Raw genomic sequence first — 25,777 nt, forward strand, 5'->3', positions numbered from 1 at the left:
GGACTGAAAACCAAATTGTTTTTGTAAAAAAAGAAATCATACCAAAACAAATGTATTTCTTTTTTCTTTTTTCTGCCTGATTTTCTATGCTTTTCCTCCCATCCCAATTTAGTCGTTATGCCAATTCCCCCCCTCCCCTACCTGGTCGTTGTGCGCATGTTCCCCCTACTGGTCGGTACAAGGGAACCCTGAAGTCTACCACATGCTTCCTCCGACACATGCAGAGACAGCCAGCGGCTCTCTTTTCACCTGGCAGCGAGGACTCTCATTGGTGAAGTGTAATGCGTGGGAGGTCACGCTGCCTTCACCACTTCCTGCCTTTCGCTGAGCAGGTGCCCAGACCTGACCTGTAGGTGTCGCTGTCCACAACGCCAGATTACCACCCACGACTTCCCTCCCGCTAACTCAGCCAAACGAGTTAGTATGACGATCGGCCCAAGCCGCAGGCAATGCTGACTCCGGGAGTCGAGACAAAACAAATGTATTCTATAGTAGTGCTGTCAGTTTTGAAAAGGAAAATGTACCCATATACCCAACATTTATCTGTCTGTGGGGCAGCTTCATGCTCCGTTCCACAGTGTACATAAACAGCCCTCCCTACTCCCTTCTCCCAGTTCAGGGAATATCAGTTAAGGGAACAAAATTCACTTCCTCTGTGCGTTACCCTGGTAATGTAAACAACTTGGATACCTATTGCTGCTACTGTGGAAATGTTACACTACTGAATTGAAATAGCTATACCGGAACTGCCGACAGGTGCTACTGCCCTGACAGAGATACATTAGTTAGTTAGCTAATAGCTAGTTAATTAGTTAGCAGTGTCCAGCCATCGGGGGAAAAGTGATTTTAATGACATTCTAGAAATAACTGAAGTGATAGATGTTTATTTTGTGCTTCGAAAGGAGACTACTAGGTGCTCGGAGCGCAGCTTGGTTTTTGGATTTGGAAGGGAGTTGTTCATGTTCACTAATATCTTTGGACTGTCTTAGACCATTAGACAGGTCTTAATTCTTACCCCTTTCACTGCTGCACTACCAAACGGTTAACCCTTTCACTGCAACAACACACAGAAGGTTAACCCTTTCACTGCCACATGACAGCAGGTTAACCCTTTCACTGCCACACTACAGAAGGTTAACCCTTTACTATCACACTACCGACGGGTAACCGTGGGTAACCTTGGCCATAGATCCCCTTTAAAGGTAGAATCTGTAATGGCGACAAACAGCGACCTCTAGGCAAAAGAGCCCCACTTGCAGGGGTATTTCGTTACAATACTTTAGTACTGTTTTTGGGGATTTGTACTTTACTCAAGTATTATTAGGTTTGTATACTTGTACTTTTACTCAATTACCTTTCAGAGGGAAAAAAACACACTTTTGACTCCTTACATTTAAAATGCAGACCTACAAAGTACAAAGTACAAATCTTGCAGGTCCAACTATTTTAATTAGTATATTTGTTTCTCTGGCTGAACTAACGTTAACGTTATTAATCCTGCGGCCGCACTTTATTTAAAAACAGCCAATCAAATCCCCATCAATGGAAAATTAACCCACCCATTATACCCATGCTGATTGGTCCTTGTGCAAGAAAAAGCGGGGTTATTTGATTAAACACCTTCTATCAGAAGAATAGACAGTCAGAGTGACAAGCTACAGAAGATGGCCACAAACGATAGTACGAGTGATGAAGAGGACGAAACGGAACATTTCATTGCCCCGGAATTTAAAAAAAAGTTTTTACTTTTACTTTTTAGTACTTAAGTACATTTAAAAGTAGAAACCGTTCGACTTTTACTCAAGTGTGTTTTTAGTCAGATACTCTGACTTTTACTTGAGTACGATTTTGAGACGGTATATGATAAATGTTTTATTTTAATTTGTATGACGAGTCATATACTATAATAGTATAATATTAGTGTAGCCTAATCTTTATCTGCAACTGTGAAGAAAAACCCCATTGGTTTAAACAGAATGAATAGACACAATTTTTTTTAATTTAAATTCAAATGTTGATTTAGAATGCGAATGTCAACGTTATGAATGAAGCTTCAAACTATTCTGTACAGCCCTACCCTATATATTATACATTACAATAAATATGGTTACAATAAACACTAGAATCTAAATATATACTATGAGTAAGTAAAGTATACGGTATACACAGGTGCAGTATACACCTAACCGGCGTGATATATGTCATACGTTGTACAATGTCATAGCAAAAAAAAAAGCTATCTAATCCCTTTAATCTTTGTTGACTATAGGTTTTAGGGGAAAGTACAAAGAAAGACAACAATTCCCTTTTTATATTATATATCATATTAAAACTGAGCAGACCTCTATAGACCTCTCAAGATATTTAAGTTTAATAAGATGACAAAAGTGTATTGCTGGTTTGTGGGATTTCTCTCTTACGTGTGTGATGGTCCCAGCCTGTGGTCATTACATGGGATGACAGCCACCAGTTTACTCTCCTGGCCTGTATAGATAAGATAAGATAAGATATTCCTTTATTGATCCCATTGGGGAAATTCAGGCATCATAGCAGCATGGGGGAGGGGGGAGGAGAGGTACAGGTGACATAATTATAGTACAGTGGAGAAGTAAAAAATAAAATAGAATAAAAAAGCAGTGTAAAAAATATAACAAATCAATATAATTAGTGATGCACCGATGTGAAAATTGTGGCAGATACCGATAACCGATATTAATATTGCTGTTCTGGCCAAAAACACTTTTTTATGATAATCAAATAAAGAGCTATTTTCCAAAACGCATAATTTCTTTTACTTTTGTAACTTATTTTCAGAAATGACTGATATTTTGAAACTATTTAAGGCCAAAACATGAATAATAAAATAAAAAAAATAAAAATAAAAAAGGAGTAAAAAAAATTACACATTTTTTTTTATTTTTTTTTTTTACTATCGGCCCATATCAGCCCTATCTTGATATCGGACCGATACCGATGTGTAAAAAAAACAGCCATATCGGCCAATATTATATCGGCGGCCGATATATCGTGCATCACTAAATATAATTAACTCATAATATAATATAAAGTTTACAAATAAACAATCGATCGATCGGTCGATATAGATAAGATAGATAGTGTGTACACGTGTGTTAAATTCAGGTGTGTCTTGTCCCCTGACAGATGGCACAGTGATGCTACTTTGAGTGCAGGCCTGAATGTGTGCATCTGAGTATATAGTAGGTGTGCTTGTGTGCATGCGTGTGCATGTGCGTGTGTGTATGTGTGTGTGTGTGTGTGTGCATGTCTATGTGTGGTGTTGTGGAATATTTTAAATGAGCCAAGACAAGTGAACTGTAGAAATTCAGATGAGTCAAATTGTATAACAAGAACATAGTTTATTTCTGTGGCCACAGAGTCTCAGTTCAAGAGTGTTTAATAACTCTGGGCTTTATACTGTAAGACACAAGGTTACGTAACGTAGGAAAGAAAGACGCTTGGTCATGTCAGGCATTTCTAAGAGAACAATGTGGAAAAGGTGTCTGGCTATTTCTCTAGCTATGTCAGAGATTCCAAGGTACTTGAAAATGACTCTGGCTATGTGAAGTGAAACCCAGAGTCGTAGGTACTGTAACCCTGAGCAAATTTTATACAGTAAGAAAATGAAGACATTTTGTTACGAGAGACAGACAAAACATTCTGTCTGTACGCTAGAGAATGTATGCCCAGTAAGCTGTACAAATTATGTAATAGGATGAAACATATATTTTCTACCACAGTGGCCATGTCAGTAAATGTGTGTGTGTGTGTGTGTGTGTGTGTGTGTGTGTGTGTGTGTGTGTGTGTGTGTGTGTGTGTGTGTGTGTGTGTGTGTGTGTGTGTGTGTGTGTGTGTGTGTGTGTGTGTGTGTGTGTGTGTGTGTGTGTGTGTGTGTGTGTGTGTGTGTGTGTGTGTGTGTGTGTGTGTGAGTGAGTGAGTGAGTGAGTGAGTGAGTGAGTGAGTGAGTGAGTGAGTGAGTGAGTGAGTGAGTGAGTGAGTGAGTGAGTGAGTGAGTGAGTGAGTGAGTGAGTGAGTGAGTGAGTGAGTGAGTGAGTGTGAGTGTGTGTGTGTGTGTGTGTGTGTGTGTGTGTGTGTGTGTGTGTGTGTGTGTGCAGCCGTGCGTATAAGTGCGCATTACCTCGTGGTATGCGTCCCGTTCCCCGGCATGTGGGACAGTCCAGTGTTCCTCCCGAGCTGTGTTTTCTGCTCGAGCTCCGTCTCTTCCTAGCATCCCGCTCAAGGATTAGTTGTCTGTCCTCCACTTGGACACTCCCACTCCCAAATAGCACCTCCCCATCACCACTCACTCGCGGGGTCAGATTACTTGCTGCCGGCCACATACTATCATCCATATAACACTAGCGGAAAGAATAAGAAGACCAAAAAACACAGTCATCATCAGATCATAATCATATATGCGAGTAAACAGAATACCAAGAATGTTACCATGGAAACTGAAAACACGACAGTAAAGGGGACAAGGTGTACACTAGGGATGCACCGATCCGACTTTTTCAGTCCCAATACCGATCCGATACCCAAGATCAAGATGGCCGCAGTGTGAGAGGTCGTGTCTCAATTGCTCGTCTGTTTGTCGCAGTTTGTAGCTGATAATACTACTAATTTGATCCACTTTAATTAGTTTGAGCAGTTTAACCATTTCAGTTTCATTGCGGTGGTTTTTTTTTTTCCTCGTTTGTTCGTGAAAATGACAACTATTACACTGCAAAGTTTGATGGACGCCATCGAGAAGAGAAAGACTGAAATGCTTCAAACGCTGAGACACATTGACTCAAAAGTGGATACAGTTCAGGCTGGCTTGACTAATATTCAGAACTCCCTGGAGATGTTGGGAGGTCAAGTCGAGTTAATTGAGGAGAGAGTCGGCAAGAACGAGAGTAATGTCGATAATCTACTTGGTCGGGTGAAAGTTCTAGAGGAACACAATGCTTACCTACGTGAGAAGACTGATGACCTGGAGAATCGGAGTCGTCAACTGAATCTTCGTGTCGTCGGAATCCCTGAGTCTGCTGAAGGCACCGATGTGATTGGGTTCATGTCCAAAATAATTCCATCGCTCCTGGGTCCGGATAACTTCCCCACCGCTCCAATCATTGAAAGAGCCCATCGCTCACCGACAAATCGTCAGAACGAGCGTGGCACGCCTAGGCCCATCATCATAAAGTTGCTCTACTTCCAGGACAAGGTGAAAATCCTTCGACTTGCCAGAGAGAGTAAGAGAGTGGAATTCAACGGGTCTCGTGTCTACTTCAACCCAGACCTCAGCGCAGACTTGGCGAGGCGTCACAAGAGCTTCGCCACCATCAAACGCAAGCTCCGCGAACGTAAGATCAAGTACTTTGTTCGCTATCCATGTACATTGTGTGTCACCATTGATGGCAAAGAAGAAAGATTTAACTGTCCCAAGCTTGCTGAAAATGCCTTGATATCTTTACCGAACTCTCCAGAAGATATGCGGTACGAATGATGATGTTTATTATGACTGAGATAGTGCTCGGTAACTCTTCTTATGGTCCGAGCCGGCGTATTAATTAATTGACCGTGTCCTCTCCTCTTCTTAATTCTCCTTTGTTCCTTCATATGAAGTGATGCCTCTGCATTATGAGTTTTGTTCTATTTGTGCCATGTTTATGATTTGGAAATATGTGCTCAATGTTAGCGTGAGCCTACTACATGGCTTCATTAATTGTACATGCTGTTGTGTTTACATTCTGAATGTCGTAGCGTAAATGCGTCACTTCCGGTAGCGCCTACGTGCTTACGTCACGTTAATACCGTGACTAATTCATAGTAGAGATTTATCAAAATGAAAGATTTAAAGTCTTTGATGCCGCCTGTAAATATCAGGCTACAAATTTTCTTTTCTTCTTTTTCTTTCTGGCTTCATTAATGTTACATGCTGTTGTGTTTACATTCTGAATGCCGTAGCGTAAATGCGTCACTTCCGGTAGCGCCTATATGCGTACGTCACGTTAATACAGTGACTAATTCATAGTAGAGATTTATCAGAATGAAAGATTTAAAGTCTTTGATGCCGCCTGTAAATTTCAGGCTACAAACTTTCTTTTCTTTTTCTTTCTCTAAGAATACAGACAGAGCTTTGAGTTTATAGTGAATTCCCATAGACATGCCAGGTACTGCTGGGACATGCTGGGATTTAGTTTTGTGTTATGTATTTATGTTATGCTGTGTGTGTGTACTTGAATGTATGTCGCTCTCCTGCTCCCTGCTCATTATCCATTGTTCCTCCTTGTACATGATTATATATCCTGTTGTTTTTGTTTCTTTTTCTTTTAATACAACTCTGGTATGATGAATACTTCTAAAGGTTTAAATGTTATTCACCTGAATATAAGGAGTCTGTACCCCAAAATCGATCTACTTAGAGCTTGGCTTGTCTACAATAATCCCAGTGTAATTACTGTGTCTGAGACATGGTTGCATAGTGCAATCTCTGACAATGAAGTTGAACTTGACAACTATGTTCTGTACAGAGCTGATAGGGGTACTAGAGGTGGAGGAGTGGCTACATATGTCAAATCAAATCTGACATCTGAGCTCCTCAGGCCAAGGGTAAACCCTATAAACTTTGAGTGTCTTTTTATAAAAATTTCTTTTCATGAAAATAAGCAGTTGACCATAGGAAATATTTATAGACCTCCCGATTCTCCCTCTGAATCTACAAATGATATAATATTATCCACCATTAACTCTTTAGATCGTCCAAATGAAATTATTATCTTGGGTGACTTTAACATCAACTGGCTAGATCGATCATCTAGTAATGCTCGAAACCTATTTGGCAGTGTCAATTTAACTCAACTCATTAGTGAGCCTACTAGAGTTGATACTAGATCCAAGTCCCTGCTAGATTGGATTCTCGTCTCACACCCGGACAGAATTTCAAACTCTGGTGTGTTACCTGATAGTTTCAGCGACCATTCTATCATCTTCTGCATTTGGAAGATAAAGTTACCACGTCTACCACCAAAATTTATCAGGATAAGACAATGTAGGAATTTGAATATTGAGCACTTTATTCAAGATATAACATCTATAAATTGGGACCGGTTTAAATTGATTCCATTTGTTGAAGATGCATGGAATTTCTTCTACACTGAGCTTACTAATGTTATTGACCATCATGCTCCCTGGAAGATGCTCAAAGTAAAGGGTAGACACTTGCCCTGGATTAATAGTGAACTTATAAATCTGTATAAACAAAGAGATAAGGCTTGGGAAAAGCATCGTCTGACAAAGGATTCTGCCGACTTCATTGCATATAAACAAATACTGAACTTATGTACAACTAAAACAAGAAATGCTAAATCCAACTATTTCAAAGATTGTTTAAGCAATGAATTTAGCAATCCAAAACAGTTTTGGAAGAGAATCAACAGCATTACTAAGAAGTCATCTATAAATCCCACTCATATTAGAATTAATAATGAAGTTGTCAATGATCCCTCCTCAATTGCACTTGCCTTTAATCAGCACTTTAATTCTGTTTGCAGACTCAAATTTAATGACTCCTCATATTCCGATGTGCCTCTTAATAACACCAGATGCAACAGCTCTTTTTCCTTTAGAAGTATCCGTCCGCTTGATGTTCAGAAGGTCATTGATGAATTAAGATTGGGTACTAGCTGTGGTTCAGATGGGATGGAGATCAAATTCATCAAACTTGCATCTCATGTATTATCATATCCTTTGTCTGATTTATTTAATTTATCTTTAACAACTAATGAAACTCCATTAAGCTGGAAATGTGCAAAAGTCATTCCATTGCATAAAGGTGGTGATCCTTCTGATCTCAATAATTATAGACCAATTTCAATTATTAATAGTATAGCAAAAGTATTTGAAAAACTAATTTTTAATCAATTATCCCATTATGTTAATGATTCTCATATTTTATCACCATGCCAATCTGGTTTCAGGCCAAACTACTCCACAACTACAGCCCTTCTGAAGTTGACCAATGATGTTCACTCAGCAATGGACAATAACATGGTTACTGGTGCAATATTTATAGATCTCACAAAGGCTTTTGATTTGGTTGATCATTATCTTCTTCTTGACAAACTGTGTGCTATTGGTGTCTCTAATAATTCTTTACTTTGGTTCAATTCCTATCTCCACCAGAGACGTCAGTGTGTATCATATCAGGGTAAACAGTCTGATTTTTTGATTATGGATAAAGGTGTTCCTCAAGGATCATCTTTAGGACCATTATTATTTTCTATATTTGTTAATGATCTCACCTTGATACCATCTGACTGTCTTACTCAATTGTATGCTGACGATACAGTGATTTATTCTTCTAAGTCTGATATTCAACAAATTCAGTACTCTTGAAGAAGATATGGTTTGACCCCGAGGCTTTGGTATCTTGGAGAAAATTAGAAGAAAACATAGTAGCCCCACAGAGATTGAAAGACATAGCATACACTAAACTTTCAATCAAGCATTGTGAGCGAGAATTTGGCCCAATAATAACCCATGCAATCAGGACATGGCGGGAAACACAAAGGAAATTTCCTAACCATCAAGTATGGCATAATCACACTCCCATATTCAATAACAATGCTCTCTTAATGGGAAAACGACCTATAAGATTCCCTGTATGGGAAGAAAGAGGCATACACTCATTAGGGGATATTTTTAATAACAAGGGCCTCTGTAGTTATGTCGAAATATGCATAAAGTTTAACCTCACCGAGTCCACATGGCTTTTTTACATACAGTTACGACTTTGTATGAGATCTCACGGTGTTCCATTACACATACCAATTGAACACCACAGATACCACAAATTTTTCTATGAAAGAGATACATTGGGAGGTTTTGTATCAGGTTTTTATTATCAATTACTAACGTCCTCGTACGAAACCCTTCAACTAGACAATGTCTGGAGGAGGGATATACCAGACCTGGAAAATGACTTTGATTGGCAAGGAGCCTGGGCAAATGTCCGACTTACATCAAGGAACCCGGATCATCAACAAATCAATCTGAACTATATTCACAGGACATACTTGACTCCTATAAGGCTGTGCAAAATGGGGCTTATACAAGACTCCAAATGCTCCCAATGTACAAATGGGGACGAAGGAACATTTATGCACATGTATTGGGACTGCCCACCAGTTAAGGCATTCTGGAAAGATGTGTCCCAACAATTATCAATACTCGTATTTTGGAATATACCTGTACACCCCGCGGTATTGCTATTGAATGATGTTTTTGAGTTTGCAGTGAACCCACAACTAAAAAGATTGGTTTTATCGGGTATCACAGTAGCTAAAAAACTGATTGCATCACGTTGGTTTCAACCGGAAAAAATGTGCCGGAAAGTGTGGTTTCTTACATATCTCGATGTGATATATCAAGAAATATCAACAGCAAGAATTCTGGGGCTCAATGAATCCAAAATGTTAATGTGGTTAGAAGTGGTGGAGAGAATAAAAGCTAGCCTATAATGGTGATGTCTGGTTAGGAGTGAGGGATAATGGAGGTACTATCCAAGAGGGGGTCCGGGAGGGGGGGGTTTGAGCTGGAGCATATGTGTGTAGGGTTTTAGAAAATAGGTATTAGGGGTATATTATATACTAACATTTATATAATTGTAACTTCGCTGGATATACACGGTATACGGTTAAAATGTTATTATTGACTATTTTTGTTTTATCCTGTTTCTGTACTTGCATATATTTTAACCACCTTTACTGAAAGTTTCATTATACATTGTGTGTTGAGTACTGACTTTTAATAAGTTTTGTTTTGCAATAATAAAAAAAAAAAAAAAAAATAATAAAAAAAAAAAAAAAAAATCAGTACTCTTTACAGACTCATTTTGATGCTGTCCAGAAATGGTTATCTATTAACAAACTTTTATTAAATAAGAAGAAGTCCTATAGTATGCTGTTTGGTACTAGATCAAATTTGGTGCAAATATCAAATCAGTTGTCGATTAAGTTTTTAGATGATGCTCCTCTTGAAAATGTCGATGAATATAAGTATCTGGGTCTTTGGCTTGATTCTCAACTCACCTTCAAGTCACATATTGATGCTGTGATGAAGAAAACAAATTGTAGCCTGAGAATATTGTATCGTTCTATTAACTGTTTTTCTCTTCAGGTTAGGAAAATAATCATTATACAGCTGGTACTTCCAATAATGGATTACGCAGACATAGTCTATCAAAACACCACACTAACAAATCTCCGTCCTTTAAATGTTACTTATAATAGTGTTTGCAGATTTATATTGAGGTGTCCTTATAGAACCCATCACTGTCTTATGTTTGAGTTGTTAAACTGGCTTTCTCCCCAATTCAGAAGACATTTTCATTGGTTGCTTTTTGTTTACAAATGTATTTACTTTAATTATCCCCCCTATCTAAAGCAGTTCTTAACACCATATAGTTCAACTTATAATTTAAGACACACGGATCTTCCTTTCTTTAGTATACCTTGAACCATCAAAGCTATCGGTCGACTTGCCTTTAAATATAAAGCACCAGCTGATTGGAACAAACTGCCTAGTTCACTCAGATCTCTTACTTCTTACAGGTTATTCAAGATATCTTTGTTCACTCATCTACAGACTACTTGCACTTGTTATTGATTTACTGTGTTAGGGCTTAAATGTCGTTTTCAGATCAAATTATAATTTTGTTTGTGTTTTATAAGGGAACATATATATATATATATATTGGTGATCCTCTTGGGAGGAATCAGTGTGGATTGTGGGAGTGAGCTTGGGAGAGCGTCTGTCAGTGTATAAGTGCATTTGTTGTCTTGTTTTTTTGTTTTGTTATGTATTGTATTGTATGTTTTGTATCCTATGTTAAGGACCCCCTCGAAAACGAGATAGCATATCTCAAGGGGTTTATCCTTCAAATAAATTTCAAATAATACCCATTGTCCAAATATCTTTTCCTATATATATATATATTTTTTTTTTTTTACTTTTTTTTTTTTTTTATCGCTTTTCTGGTCAAGCATGACCGACAGAAACAGGTTGAAATGGGATGTAGAGCAGGGGAAGACATTCTGAGAAATGATGGCGGGTCCGGGAATCGAACTCGTGTCCCCCAGATCCGTGACGAGCACGGTTTTCCCAGACGCAGAAATAGCGCCGAGATATGCGGTGAGCTACGGGAGCTCCCTATATATATATTTTGTTTTTAAGAATTGTAAAGGATCACAAGTGTGTTTTTGATTTGTTGTGAACAAAGACAGTAAATAAACTTCATTCATTCAATTAATAAACTGTATGCCTCACTGTCACTGTGTGGAAGAGACTGGGATCATTCTTTTGTGCAAGGCAACATCAGTCTTGACTTAAAACATTACTTTCCTAACTTAGTGAAACTAAATGTAACAAATTAACACAGATATAAATGTACTGAATGGTTATTTCTTATTTTATTTATTATTAAAAAAAATTAAAATAAAAAAATTAAAATTCATTTTTTTTTTTTTTTTTTTTTACCGCTACCCGATCCAGCTATTTTACTGATATCGGCGGCCGATACCGATACCTAGGGCTGTCTTAAATACTTCGAAGCTTCGTTCGATGGCACAAGCAAAAAATCAAAGTTTTCCAATGAAACGAACGTAAGCGGCGCCTTCCCGCCTCCATTCCAATGAAACGAAAGTAAGCGGCGCCTCGACTCCACCTCTCTACAACAAGCACGTGGAGATTATTGTTGAAATTGTTGAAAACAACAAGGACATGTGCAGCAGACATGTCGACGAAGAAGTCATCAGACGTGTGGTTACACTTTAAAGGGGAACTATTTTACTATTTCTTTCACTATTTGGGCACTTTTACACAATTCCTGTGAGTCTATGGAACACCTCTGTAATATATATATTTTTTTTATTCATTGTTTTGTATTTCTAATCAAGTCCTCAAAAACAGCATTTTTCTACCTCAAGATTTCGAGCTGTTTTGCAGCCGCAGCTGCAGGTGCCACCTAAACCACTGTGTGGCCTGCGCCGTCTGCTGAACATTAACATGCAGCAGTGACTATATGACATCACATATAGGCACATTTTCAAACGACTCAGTTCAGTGAGGGTGAATATTGTGAGAGGAGAATTGGAAGAATGCGCCAATATGAGAATTTTGAGACATAGATCATATTAATATAAGTTCACATAGCTAGGAAACAATGCTAAACACTCAAAAAGGCCATTTATAAGATAGTTCCCCTTTAAAATATGCAAAGACAATGCCCAAAAAGCTGAGTGCCAGATATGCCAGAAGAAAATGGCATATCACAACTCTACAACAACTTTGTCAAATCACCTAAAAAACGTAAGTATCGTTGTACACGACGACGACGCCACACAAAACATTAATAAGGCTATGCCTATGCTGCTATGACTAATGTGTTACCAAGTTGGCTAATTTAATTGTAATCATCTGCTTTTGTAGGTGCATTGCATTGTCTGATATAATTATAAATTATAAATTAAATATAATATAATTGTTTGCTTGATAGACGAAGGTTGCAACATAATTATGTAATGTCATGTTGTTGGCTGTGAGAACAGCCCCACTGCACCCAGGCAGCGCAGCCGAGTGAAACCTTGTCGAAAGGGGCTACTTAATTAATTAATCCAATCCACTTTATTTATAGAGCCCATTTAAAAACAACAAAGTTTACCAAAGTGCTGTACAAATCCCACAACATAAGATACAAAAAAAAAAAAAAAAAAAAAAAATAATAATAATAATAATAATAATAATAATAATAATAATAATAATAATAATAATAATAATAATAATAATAATAATAATAATAATAATAATAATAATAATAATAATAATAATAATAATAATAATAATAATAATAATAATAATAATAATAATAATAATAATAATAATAATAATAATAATAATAATAATAATAATAATAATAATAATAATAATAATAATAATAATAATAATAATAATAATAATAATAATAATAATAATAATAATAATAATAATAATAATAATAATAATAATAATAATAATTATAATTTTTTTTTCTCGAAGCTTCGAATTAAAATCGAAGCTCGGCCCCGAAGCTTCGATTGCCAAAAAAAGCTTCGAAAGTCAGCCCTACCGATACCTATATCGGATCGGTGCATCCCTAGTGTAGTACACACACACACACACACATTAATCAGTCTCCTGGTTAATGTCACCATTATTCCAATTATCTCAGTTGGGACATGAGCAGTTGCTGGATACTGCAAATGGGATTACTCAAAAATAGAATATAGCTTGAATAATATATAAATGGTAACATTTCCAAGTTCTACGTGTAAGTAAGGGATAATCAACGAGGAGGTGTGCGTTAAACAAGTTGATTGATTGATTGAAAATGTTATTAACAGATTGCAGAATGGGTACAATACAGTACAGCTCAATACACACAATTGTTAAGGGGATGCAGACCAGAGAAAGACTTTCGTCTTGTTTACATCAGGGTCCCCCATTTTCAATTCATCATAACATATATGACATACATGACATACAGATAGACAGTACTGCTACATCTATACATTTATGACATACAGTACTGTTTGTGATACAAAAGAGAGTCTAAAGAAGAGAGTATATACATTTGACGAAGAAACTGGAGGTTGGGTAGGTGGGGTGGGGGGACGAAACTGTACATTGGAGGTGGTTGGGTGGGTGGGTGGGGTGGGGGTAGGCAGGGGGGGTAACTGTACATTTGGCATAAAAGAAAATATTGTTTGGTTCCTGTTGGTTGTCAGTTAAGGCCATGGGTAGGTAGGGAATTATTATTATTTTTTTTTGGATAGGGAATTTCTTTATTTAACCAATTTAGACCTGATGCTGCGTGTGTGTGTTTATACCTTTAAGGCTGGATGCTACATGTGCGTGTAGTTATAACTTTAAGACCTGATGCAACGTTTAGGTCATTTCAGACAGTGTCGCCATTTTCAAGGTATGAGAGTAATGAAAAGCGCTGTGATTAGCTGAAATACATGTGGGGGGGAATGCTTTGGGATTTTAATTATTTTTTTATTAACACTTTCAGCGCCAGACTCGACATTTCGCCAGCGGTTGAGCGCCAGAACCCGAGAAATCTCGGGTTTTCGATCGTTTTCATAATTTCTTTCTTTTATTTGATTTTAATATTCTATACAGTCTCACAGACCTCAGTGTATCATTGGGACTCATTCTGAGACATCAAGATTGCAATGTCGGCCGAATCATGCTAGGTGGCAGTATCTTATATTTAGTATTTTATATTTGTTGTTTATAGATTTTTTTTATAAATGTCAATGCACATTATAGTAAATTAATGATGTTCAAATAAAAGCCCAAGTTGTAATCTATCAAATGATTTTCATTTCATGTTTCTACCTGCTCCAGAGGCTGAGATATAAAAGGTTTTAGTGAAGATTGACAATTCTGAAAATGTTCCCAAAAAACCCTTAGGTTTTAAGAGATTGTGTAGAATAATTGCATAGGTTTTAATAGGCGTTTTTAGCAGGCGTTTTTAGGTCTAAATTTAATTAAAATGTTCACAACAACATGGATGCATGTACTCTGCCAGCATGTTTAATATCCATAATACTAAAGGTTTGACTAAGATTTTTATGAAACTTTATTGTAATTTTTTTTTTAAATATATATATATATATTTATACTCGTAAAATAAATTGGGTAGCACCAAAATCGGCAGGGTCGGTCGGCAACCGGAACCAAACCATTATTTTTTTTACGCCTTGGATTATCCACGAAACCTTACTTGGTCCCAAGAAGAGGGTCTCGTGTATTATTGGGTTAGGACATTTACTGTACATTGTAGGGGGTTGGGTTAGGACATTTACAGGGGCCAGTTTCGAATTGCAGTCTCTCGTAGGTGCTCTTTGAGAGTGGTTTTGAAAGTGGGTAGTGATTCACATTCCTTTACAGCTGTGGGTAGGGCGTTCCACATTGATGTGGCATAATTGCGAAACGTGTTTTGTCCCTTGTTTGAGCCGAATCTGGGTTTCACATGATTTGTGGAGCTCCCTCTGGTGTTGTGGTCGTGGTATTCACTGACCTTTGGGAAGTAATTTGACATGTACATGGGTGCCTTTAGTTGTGTAGTGTATCTTGTAGACCAGGCCCATTGCAAGTTGCTGTACTCTGTCGTCTACTCTAAGCCATCCTAGGTTGTCAAAGTGGGCAGGGGTGAGGTGGGTTCTAGGGGTAAGGTCAAGTCAGTGGCAAAAAAAGCTATTTTACTACTGACAACTATGTACTGCAAATGTTTAATTACATATAGTGAAGCTACTCCCCAACACTGATGCTGTATTCCGATCCGCACAATAATATTCACGGGGTATGTCTCGTCATGCGAAACAAGTTACCAATGCATAGTCCCGTGGCGCCCCCCGCGGCGAAATTAATTGAGGGGCGGATTTGCGGTGATGGAGAAATATTGCCAAGTAGTAGAGAGAAACGTTAAGCACTCGACTGAATTGAAACACAGCTTCCCTCGTTGAATGAATACAACAGTATTCTGGGCGGAAGCACTTGTTACAGCAAGCCTCTTCCGTGTTTTGGTACAGTTGTTTGCACATTTGCAATCGTTCCGTCGCCGGGGAGTGGACACTGATTCACTCCCCAAACCATCTTTTCAAGTGGTCCCGATTATCCATCCCCGGGGACGGAACGTAGCGTTCTCATTACACTACTTTTGGGGCAATCGTGCTCGGATTCGGCCCCGGATGCCTAGTGGGAAAGCCCCCTAAGTATGGTATGAGTTCTCCAGTGTTGTGTACCACCTCTATAGTACAACCAACAGACCCCAGACACAGCAATAAAGAGCACTAAAAACAACGTCTAGGCTATAATTGGGCCATAAAGATGGAAAGTGTAACATAGATAAAATGGCCTAAATTGATGTTGTATTGAGTGTTGGGGAAACAACTCAAAAATTGTAGTTTGCCAAACTACTAGCTACTTCACAGTGAAAAGTGGTTAAACTAATAAATCTTAACTGTATACTTGTTGTCAAACTAAATGTTGAATAAGTAGTTCAACTGCATCCAAACTACATGGCGGAAAATTATCACAATCTGAGTCTGGAATCACATAGATTTAGTAGGGTAAATAAAGTCAAGTAAATATTAAATTAAATAGTAAAGTGTGTGCGTTTCATTTAATGACTCACTTGTTCATGTCTAAGCAGTCCACAAGCTACAGAAAGTTAAATGTAGTTAAACTACCACCAAACTACTGCAAATTGTAGTTAAACTAGTAATTGAACTACATGTAGCTACTCCTCAACACTGTTGTATGGCATATTTTGTTTTAAATCCAGTGTGCAGTGTACAACAGTTATATTCTAGATTATTCATATCTATTCAGAAATATTCAGTTTCAAAGTGACAGCAATACCATTCTAAATGGCCCCGAGTGTATTTCCTGTTGTGTTGTTATGTTAGTGTTTGGTAATAGATTTGACTACCTCATGTTGCAGCTTGTTTGCATTTTGTACTAGTTTTGTATATTGTATATTTTGTAGTGTTTGGTCTTTATTATTTTTACTGTATTGTTATTATTATTATTATTATTACTGTATGAAAAACGATCTCAGGAGGCTAATACAGAACCAAGCATTTCACTGTAATGTACATGTACTTTGATTGATTGATTGATTGAAAACTTTATTAACAGATTGCAGAATGGGTACAATACAGTACAGCTCAATACACACAATTGTTAAGGGGATGCAGACCAGAGAAAGACTTTCGTCTTGTTTACATCAGGGTCCCCCATTTTCAATTCATCAGGACATATATGACATACATGACATACAGATAGTCAGTACTGCTACATCTATACATTTATGACATACCAGATTTGCAAATACAGTACTGTTTGTGATACAAAAGGAGTCAAGAAAAGGGAGTATATACATTTGACGTAGAAACTGTACATTGGAGGAGGTTGGGTGGGGGGGGGTTGGGTACATTGGGATATTGACAACCATACTGGGTAATTTACATTGGAGGTGGTTGGGGGGGGGGGCACACTGTATAAACAAGCAAAACTGTACATTGAGGGGGGGGGGGAGGAGACACTGTACAAACAAACAAAATTGTACATTGGACTATTGACAAAACCATACTAGGTAAATGACTGTACATTGGAGGGGGTTGGGTTAGGATATTTACAGGGGCCAGTGTTGAATTGCAGTCTCCCGTAGGTGTCCCTTGAGAGAGGTTTTGAAAGTGGGTAGTGATCCACATTCCTTTACAGCTTTGGGTAGGGCGTTCCACATTGATGTGGCATAATTGCGAAACGTGTTTAGTCCCTTATTTGAGCCGAATCTGGGTTTAACATGATTTGTGGAGCTCCCTCTGGTGTTGTGATCGTGGTATTCACTGACCTTTGGGAAGTATTTTGCCATGTACATGGGTACCTTGGTCGTGTAGTGTATCTTGTAGACCAGGCCCATTGCAAGTTGCTGTACTCTGTCGTCTACTCTAAGCCATCCTAGGTTGTCAAAGTGGGCAGGGGTGAGGTGGGTTCTAGGAGTAAGGTCAAGCAGTAGTCTGACCAGTTTGTTTTGAGATGTTTGTCATTTTGTTTTTAGCGCCTTTGAGGTGCTTTGGTACCATGAGGTGCAAGCATAGTCGTAGTACCCCTGAATGAGTGCTCCTGCCAGAGTCTTCGGGGTATTCTTGTTTACCAGAGAGGAGATCCGGTACAAGAATCGAGTTCGTTGGTTGACTTTTTTTATTACATTGGATGCCATTTTGTCACAGGAGAGATTAGCCTCTAGGATGGAACCCAGGTAGGTAATTTCATCTTTCCTTGTGACAATATTGTCACCCACTGTAACTGAGAAGCCGTCGGTCTTGCTGAGTTTGTACTTTATAGTACGTGACAAATAAAACAAAACTTGAACTAGTTGACAGGAAATACATTGGGTCGGTTTAATTGAATCCGTTGTTAGAGGACAATTTGGACCCAATTAAGTGTATTTCCTGTCAACTATTGCAAACATTGCAACAGGTAAAACAATTTGGTCCCTTTAGAATGTTATCGTTGTCACTTTTAAACCGTATAGAGTCAGATGATTATTTAGAATAAAACAAGCTATCGTTTGATGTCAGAAGAGACGAACAAGAAACGATGACTTCATCTTAATCGTCAATAGTACACACATCTTCAACACGTGCACAATGCACCCACCCAGGAGGTGTTTCATAAACGTATATTTGTACGCAGTTGATTTAAAATAAAGTGACGATTAAATCCCGAAAACGTGGAGGAACAAAGAAAGACGTGCAGTAACATCAGTTTCATGTTCCTGGAATCGCCACGGAGGCAAAAACAGCATTTACACAACAACACACTGCAACTTACCAGTTTATAATTCAGGTGTATACGCTCCTAAATGATCAGATCAGATCTACTACGATCGACTGTAAAATGCCACCGCGGAAATGTTGTTGCCATTCCCGTGCGCGATACAAATCCCGTTTGTTTGCACCCGATCAGGAAACTTGTTTATCTGTGCTTCCTCCGTGTCGACATTTCAGTCTATCATGACCTGACTTCACATCAACTTCACCACACAGACCACCGAGATGATGAGGCAAAACTATGTCTTGATTTTGCTGCCTCCCTCAGGAGGTTCAGAAAAAACACAGGCAACCATATTCTTCTTCTTCAATGGTTTAATGGCAGATCGGGAGTCGCGACCACAAAAGGCGCATACCGCCACCTACTGTACAGTACAACCAATAAACCCCATAACACACAAAACAAAAAACCCATCCCTAACATCGCCACCCTATCCAAACCTAATCTATGAGTCACTCATTGCCTCCTGTGGGCTGACTCTGGCCTTCTTGATCACTCACCACCCCCTTCCCTAACTCTCTTACTTGATCACTCACAACAACCCCCTTCTCTCTTACTACTTCCCCCGATGTCAACCCCTTCACTATGTGTTGTACTGCTACTTTAACTATTAACTTTATCCTATCTGTTTTACTGCTAACCATCATTGTTGCATTTACTACCCCTGCCACCAGTGGTGCAGTGGCAAATTGACAGTAGTTCAAACCAATAGTATCCAGCTGCAGACCTTCAGACCAGCGCTTACAAGCCCCGCACATACAAGCCCCGCACATAGCAACCCCTCGCTTCCATTGGCTGATTTTGGTGACGTGATTTTGGGTCACGTTGCACGTTGCACTGCGGGATTGATTGATTGATTGATTGAAAACTTTATGGTGACGTGATTTTGGGTCACGTTGCACGTTGCACTGCGGGATTGATTGATTGATTGATTGAAAACTTTATTAACAGATTGCCGTATGATTTGGGTCACGTTGCACTGCGGGATTGATTGATTGATTGATTGATTGATTCATTGATTGATTGATTGATTGATTGAAAACTTTATTAACAGATTGATTGATTGATTGAAAACTTTATTAACAGATTGCCGAATGGGTACACGTGACCACAGGCCCTGATTGATTGATTGAAAACTTTATTAACAGATTGTAGAATGGGTACACGTGACCTGACCGATTGATTGATTGATTGATTGATTGATTGATTGATTGATTGAAAACTTTATTAACAGATTGCAGAATGGGTACAGTGACCGATTGATTGATTGATTGATTGATTTATTGATTTATTGATTGATTGATTGAAAACTTTATTAACAGATTGCAGAATGCAGTACAGCTCAATACACACAATTGTTAAGGGGATGCAGACCATGCAGTACTGTTACATTTGTGACATACAGTAAATATATACAAGGGGGATGGAACTGTACATTTATGATGAATTGAAAATGGGGGACCCTGATGTAAACAAGACGGAAGTCTTTCTCTGGTCTGCATCCCCTTAACAATTGTGTGTATTGAGCTGTACTGCAGATATATTTCAATTGCCTTACTTATTTACATAAGTATTATAGGCCTACAGCAGTATTGTACAGACAGTCTGTGTGAAGTCTGTGTGGTTATCCAGCTGCACAAAGGCAGAGCAAGAGGCTCTACAGAGGGTGGTGAAGGCGGCAGGCAGGATTGTCGGGACTCCTCTATCAAACATCACCTCCGTCTTCACCTCCCGCTGCCTCCACCGCTCCAAGTGTATCATCAAGGACCAGTCTCACCCAGCACATCACCTCTTTCAGCTCCTTCCCTCAGGGAGGAGATACCGGTCCATACATGCCAAGAGTTAAAGATTTAAGAACAGCTTTTTCCCCCAAGCAGTCAGACTGTTAAACGCGCATTGACTGTCCCCTCACGTGCACCATGCACTTACCTGGACTTGATAATCACTGTTACCACTCATCATGCACTTTATTTAAAATATTCTGTTATGTACAGTGTTATATGTGTTTCATGTATGTATATATTGTACTACGGTCTGTGGGAGCTCCCCTGAAATTTCACTCACGGTCATATAATAGTTTTAATGTAGAAGGTTTTATTAATGAAATGTTGGGTATAAACTGGGAGGAGGTATGTTGTGAGGATGACCCAGAGGTTGCACTGGACTTATTTATGTCAGAAACAAATCAGCCCCATGGATAGATAGTAGCTTTTAATGAATTTTAATGAATGAGAGAGACATACTGTAGCCAAAAAAGCATCAGTGTGTTCCAGTTCTGCAGATGACAGACAAAAGTACCGTTCCTTACGTAATCAAGTCACAAAGTTAAATAAGGTGAGAAAAAGGGAATATTTTAAACCATGGTTATATGATGTGAGAAATGATGGTAAAAATCTATGGAATGTTTTAAATCAAATTATGGGTAGAAAATCCAATGTCTGTACACCTTTTGTTGAGTCATATGGAATTGTCCTAACCAAACCATGTGATATTGCCAACCATTTTAATGATTTTTATGCAAGTAAGATATCTCAGCTCAGGCAGGGAATGCACATCTCAAACAATACAAAATCAAATGACATAATTAAGAATATCATAATGAAAGATAAAGGGTGTACATTTGATTTTCAACAGGTTGAGGTTAGTGATATTGAAAGGTTACTCCAGGCTCTACCTGACAGCAAGTTAGCTGGCACAGACAACTTGGATAGTAAATTATTGAGAATTACTGCTACGATCATAGCAAGTCCAGTGTCATATTATTAATAGATGTATACAAGTGGGACTATGTCCAAAGAGATGGAAGGAGGCTAAGGTTACTCCTTTACCCAAAGACTCCAAATCAGTTTTTAATGAGGGCAACTCCAGACCTAATATAGAAAAGATAGAAAGGCTGACAAAGAGAAGAAGAGTGCAGCAGAAGCTGGAGAAAGAAAAAGATGGAAATATTTGAGCATTCTCAGTTTTTTAGAGCCACACTTGCAAGACAGGGAGACCAGCAGCTATTTCAGGGAGATGGAGAGCCAGCAGACTGTGGACTCCTTGCTTGCCTCCATCATATATGTCAGAGGTAATAATTGACTTTAGGGCCTGATCACTTCAGTGCAAGCAGGGAGTAGGAGATGAAGGTTGTTGTGGAATATTCCAATGAGCCAAACAGTGAAGCTGTAGGAATTCAGATCGAGTCAATTTGTATAAAAATATAGAACAGTTTATTTCTGTTTCCATGCCCACAGAAAAGTGCTCAGTTCATCATCAGAGACCAGAATGTCATATCTCCTTCCTCAACCTTGGCTGTTGTTTATAAGAAGGCCGTCAGACTGTAACCTAGTGTCTTTGCCTAGTATACTAGTTGATCATATATTAACTAGTCAAAAGCTGTACAGAGATTTAACACAGATGGACATAGATAACATTTCCAGTCACAAGGTTTTTATTGTTAAACATTCACAGAATGTGTGTGAGATACCACTGATGTAATCAGGTTTGTTTACATAAATGGCAAACTATATATATATATATATAGCTTTGGCATTTTGTGGAAAACTGGAAAAAGTGGAAACTTAATTTAATTATTCTAGTTTTATCTCCAAAACTGAAATATTCTGTCGTCTGTCACCCAGACGACCCAAGGTTTGAGCAGTGAGGAGGAGGGCCCTGGTCCATCCACAACACTGCCCCGCTCTGCACCACCAGCGGAGATAGCTGCTCCACCACCTGCTGCACAGAGGGAGGTCCCTGGCACCTCCATCGTCCGTCGGGGACATAACAGCTCTGCACCACCAGCGGAGATAGCTGCTCCACCACCTGCTCCACAGAGGGAGGTCCCTGGCACCTCCATCGTCCGTCGGGGACATAACAGCTCTGCACCACCAGCGGAGATAGCTGCTCCACCACCTGCTGCACACGGGGACATAACCGCAGGGCAGGGCTCCTCCTCCACCACCACCACCCGCCTGACTACCTACCAGCAGGAAACAGCAATGAACATTTTTTATTGAGCCTGCTGCCAGCTTTGGACACACTTGATGGTGAAAATAATTCACTTTTAGTAGAAAAAGGGGGTAACCACTGCGCTCAGACAGGTGCGTAGTCCAACATTAATTAAGTTGCAAAAAAGGAGGTAGGGACCGCACTCAGAATATCGTTGTTTTTATTTTCAAGTTGTTATAGCGCACAAAACGTTTTCAGCCATCCGGCCTTCATCAGTGTGCACAGCAGTGCGCTATAACAACTTGAAAATAAAAACAACGATATTCTGAGTGCGGTCCCTACCTCCTTTTTTGAAAAGAATTCACTTGTCAGAATGAAAATCCAGCAGGTTTTGCATGAGGCTCAGTTTCCAGTTGAGTTGTAGGTTCTTTGTTTTATTGTAATCAGTTCAATTGTTTTTAGGTTTACTTGTTTTTAATGATTTAATTTAATTGTAATCAGTTTAATTTACCTGTGCCTTTGATGATCTGTAAATAAAATAAATATGCACTGTTCTAATAATCAATTCAATGTCTAAATGTATCTGTGCCCATAATTGTAATATGTATATATGCATTGGTCAAAGTTTAATCTTGATTTGCATCGTAATAGCCAAAACATTATGCTAGTTATGAATAACATTTATACAAAATTGTTGGTAATAAATAGTTATTGTACAAGGACAATCTTGGTTGAGCATGGGAACAACTCTCTCAACACAAAGTAGGTGGCTCTGAAAAGAGCCTTTGGGTGGCTCTGAAAAGAGCCTTTGGGTGAATACGGGAGGTAGGAGTAGGAGGTCCTCAGATGATCCCATTCTGCCATGGCACCTATCCTGCAGCTGAGCAGCTGAGAAGTACCCAGTGAAGGTTTCCCTGACAGTAATGGCCTCTCTGGTGGCGTTGTTGCTTCCCATCCTTCTGAGGGCCTGGGCACCAAGGAGTGGCTCTGCTGGCACCACAGGCACTGGCACAGATCCATCGTCCCACCTGATTGATTGATTGATTGATTGAAAACATTATTAATTGCAGAATGGGTACAATACAGTACAGCTCAATACACAATTGTTAAGGGGATGCAGACCAGAGAAAGACTTTCGTCTTGTTTACAAATCTGCATATGGCTCGCTGATAACAAACTATCATTACACATGGGCAAAACAGAGTCCATTCTCTTCGGTTCAAATAACAAACTCAGCAAGACCGACGGCTTCTCAGTTACAGTGGGTGACAATATTGTCACAAGGAAAGACGAAATTACCTACCTGGGTTCCATCCTAGAGGCAAATCTTTCCTGTGACAAAATGGCATCCAATGTAATAAAAAAAGTCAACCAACGAACTAGATTGGGATCTCCTCTCTGGTAAACAAGAATACCCTGAAGACTCTGGCAGGAGCACTCATTCAAGGGTACTATGACTATGCGTGCACCTCATGGTACCAAAGCACCTCAAAGGCGCTTAAAACAAAATTACAAACATCACAAAACAAACTGGTCAGACTACTTCTTGACCTGAACCCCAGAACCCACCTCACCCCTGCCCACTTTGACAACCTAGGATGGCTTAGAGTAGACGACAGAGTACAGCAACTTGCAATGGGCCTGGTCTACAAGATACACTATACGACGGGGTGCCCATGTACATGTCAAAATACTTCCCAAAGGTCAGTGAATACCACAACCACTACACCAGAGGAAGCTCAACAAATCATGTTAAACCCAGATTCGGCTCAAACAAGGGACTAAACACGTTTCGCAATTATGCCACAACAATGTGGAACGCCCTACCCAAAGCTGTAAAGGAAAGTGAATCCCTGCCCACATTCAAAACCGCTCTTAAAGAGCACCTACGGGAGGCTGCAATTCAAAACTGGCCACCGTAAATGCCCAAAACCCCCACCACCTCCTAATAGACAGTCTCCTCCCCACCGCATGTATATATTCCCTCCCCGCCGTATGTATATTTCCCTCCCACCCCCTCCTAATGTACAGTCCCCTCCCCATCATATGTATATACTCTGTCAGGATCTAGGGGTAACAGTACTGTATATTTGAATACCGCTTATGTCACAAATGTATCAGTACTAAATACCTATATGTCCCTATGCCATAAATGTCATGTATGTTGTGTATGTCATAAATGTCTATATGAATTGAAAATGGGGGGGACCCTGATGGAAACAGGACAAACGTCTTTCTCAGGTCTGCATCCCCTTAACAATTGTATGTATTGAGCCGTACTGTATTGTACCCATTCTGCAATCTGTTAAATAAAGTTTTCATTCATTCATTCATTCACATCAGGGTCCCCCATTTTCAATTCATCATATGACATACATGACATACAGATAGACAGAACTGCTACATCTATACATTTATGACATACCAGATCTACAAATACAGTACTGTTTGTGATACAAAAAGGGTCTAAAAAAGAGAGTATACATTTGAGGGGGAAGACACTGTACATTGGAGGAGGTTGGGTAGGTGGGATGGGGAAACTGTACATTGGAGGATGAATTAATGAAAACTTTATTTAACAGATTGCAGAATGGGTACAATACAGTACGGCTCAATACATACAATTGTTAAGGGGATGCAGACCTGAGAAAGACGTTTGTCTTGTTTCCATCAGGGTCCCCCATTTTCAGATGCAGACCTGAGAAAGACGTTTGTCTTGTTTCCATCAGGGTCCCCCATTTTCAATTCATATAGACATTTATGACATACACAACATACATGACATTTATGGCATAGGGACATATAGGTATTTAGTACTGATACATTTGTGACATAACGGTATTCAAATATACAGTACTGTTACCCCTAGATCCTGACAGAGTGGGGGGGCATGTGGTAAACATGTTTATCTTTTAATTTAGTTTTGAATGACCAATTGAAGCTCTGACATACCTGCGGTGCAGCAAGGGGCGAGGGCGAGGGATCCAGATGCGGACGGCCGTGTTACTATTGTCTCAAAGACAAGACAAGACAAGACAAGAGTTTTAATTGTCACGGCATACAGGTATACAATGAAATGCGGCTGGTCTTGCCCGCGACGATGTGCAATACAGTGGTACAACATATAATAGAATCCAATAAAATACAGTGGTACAACATATTAATAGAATCCAATAAAACAGTGCAATAAACAGGTACGTAGCGTCTTGTACTCTGTGTGGCACTGCCACTCGGGACAATAATACGGTCCGGTCGTGGAGTCACTCCACAAGTCTCCAATACAGTGCTTGCAGAACCGATGGTCGCACTTCAATGTGATCGGGTCGCGATATGAAGACTTACACAAAGGACACGCCGCCGCAGGGGTGTTGAAAGATGCGCCCATTTTGTTTATAAACTT

The 25,777-nt window shown here is 39.2% G+C and overlaps 2 protein-coding genes across 2 annotated transcripts in view; both read right to left on the reverse strand.

Annotated features, from left to right (window-relative positions):
* Positions 1–18,646, reverse strand: part of LOC311240392 (transmembrane protein 106B-like) — a 49,380-nt gene extending 30,734 nt beyond the window's left edge. The window contains exons 1-3 of the mRNA XM_084328979.1: positions 18,445–18,646; positions 4,157–4,376; positions 2,421–2,484 (exon numbers count right to left, since the gene is read on the reverse strand). Of these exons, the coding sequence (XP_084185105.1) occupies positions 2,421–2,484; positions 4,157–4,370 (278 nt within the window). The 5' untranslated portion in view covers positions 4,371–4,376; positions 18,445–18,646. The remainder of the gene's footprint in view (positions 1–2,420; positions 2,485–4,156; positions 4,377–18,444) is intronic.
* Positions 1–25,777, reverse strand: part of LOC311241011 (histone H3.2) — a gene marked incomplete at its 3' end in the record, with an annotated part of 340,183 nt that overhangs the window by 85,927 nt on the left and 228,479 nt on the right. The gene's annotated exons all lie outside the window — the stretch shown is intronic.

This window comes from Notolepis coatsorum (assembly GCF_963971535.1).
Source record: "Notolepis coatsorum genome assembly, chromosome: 14".
NCBI classification, from domain to species: domain Eukaryota; kingdom Metazoa; phylum Chordata; class Actinopteri; order Aulopiformes; family Paralepididae; genus Notolepis; species Notolepis coatsorum.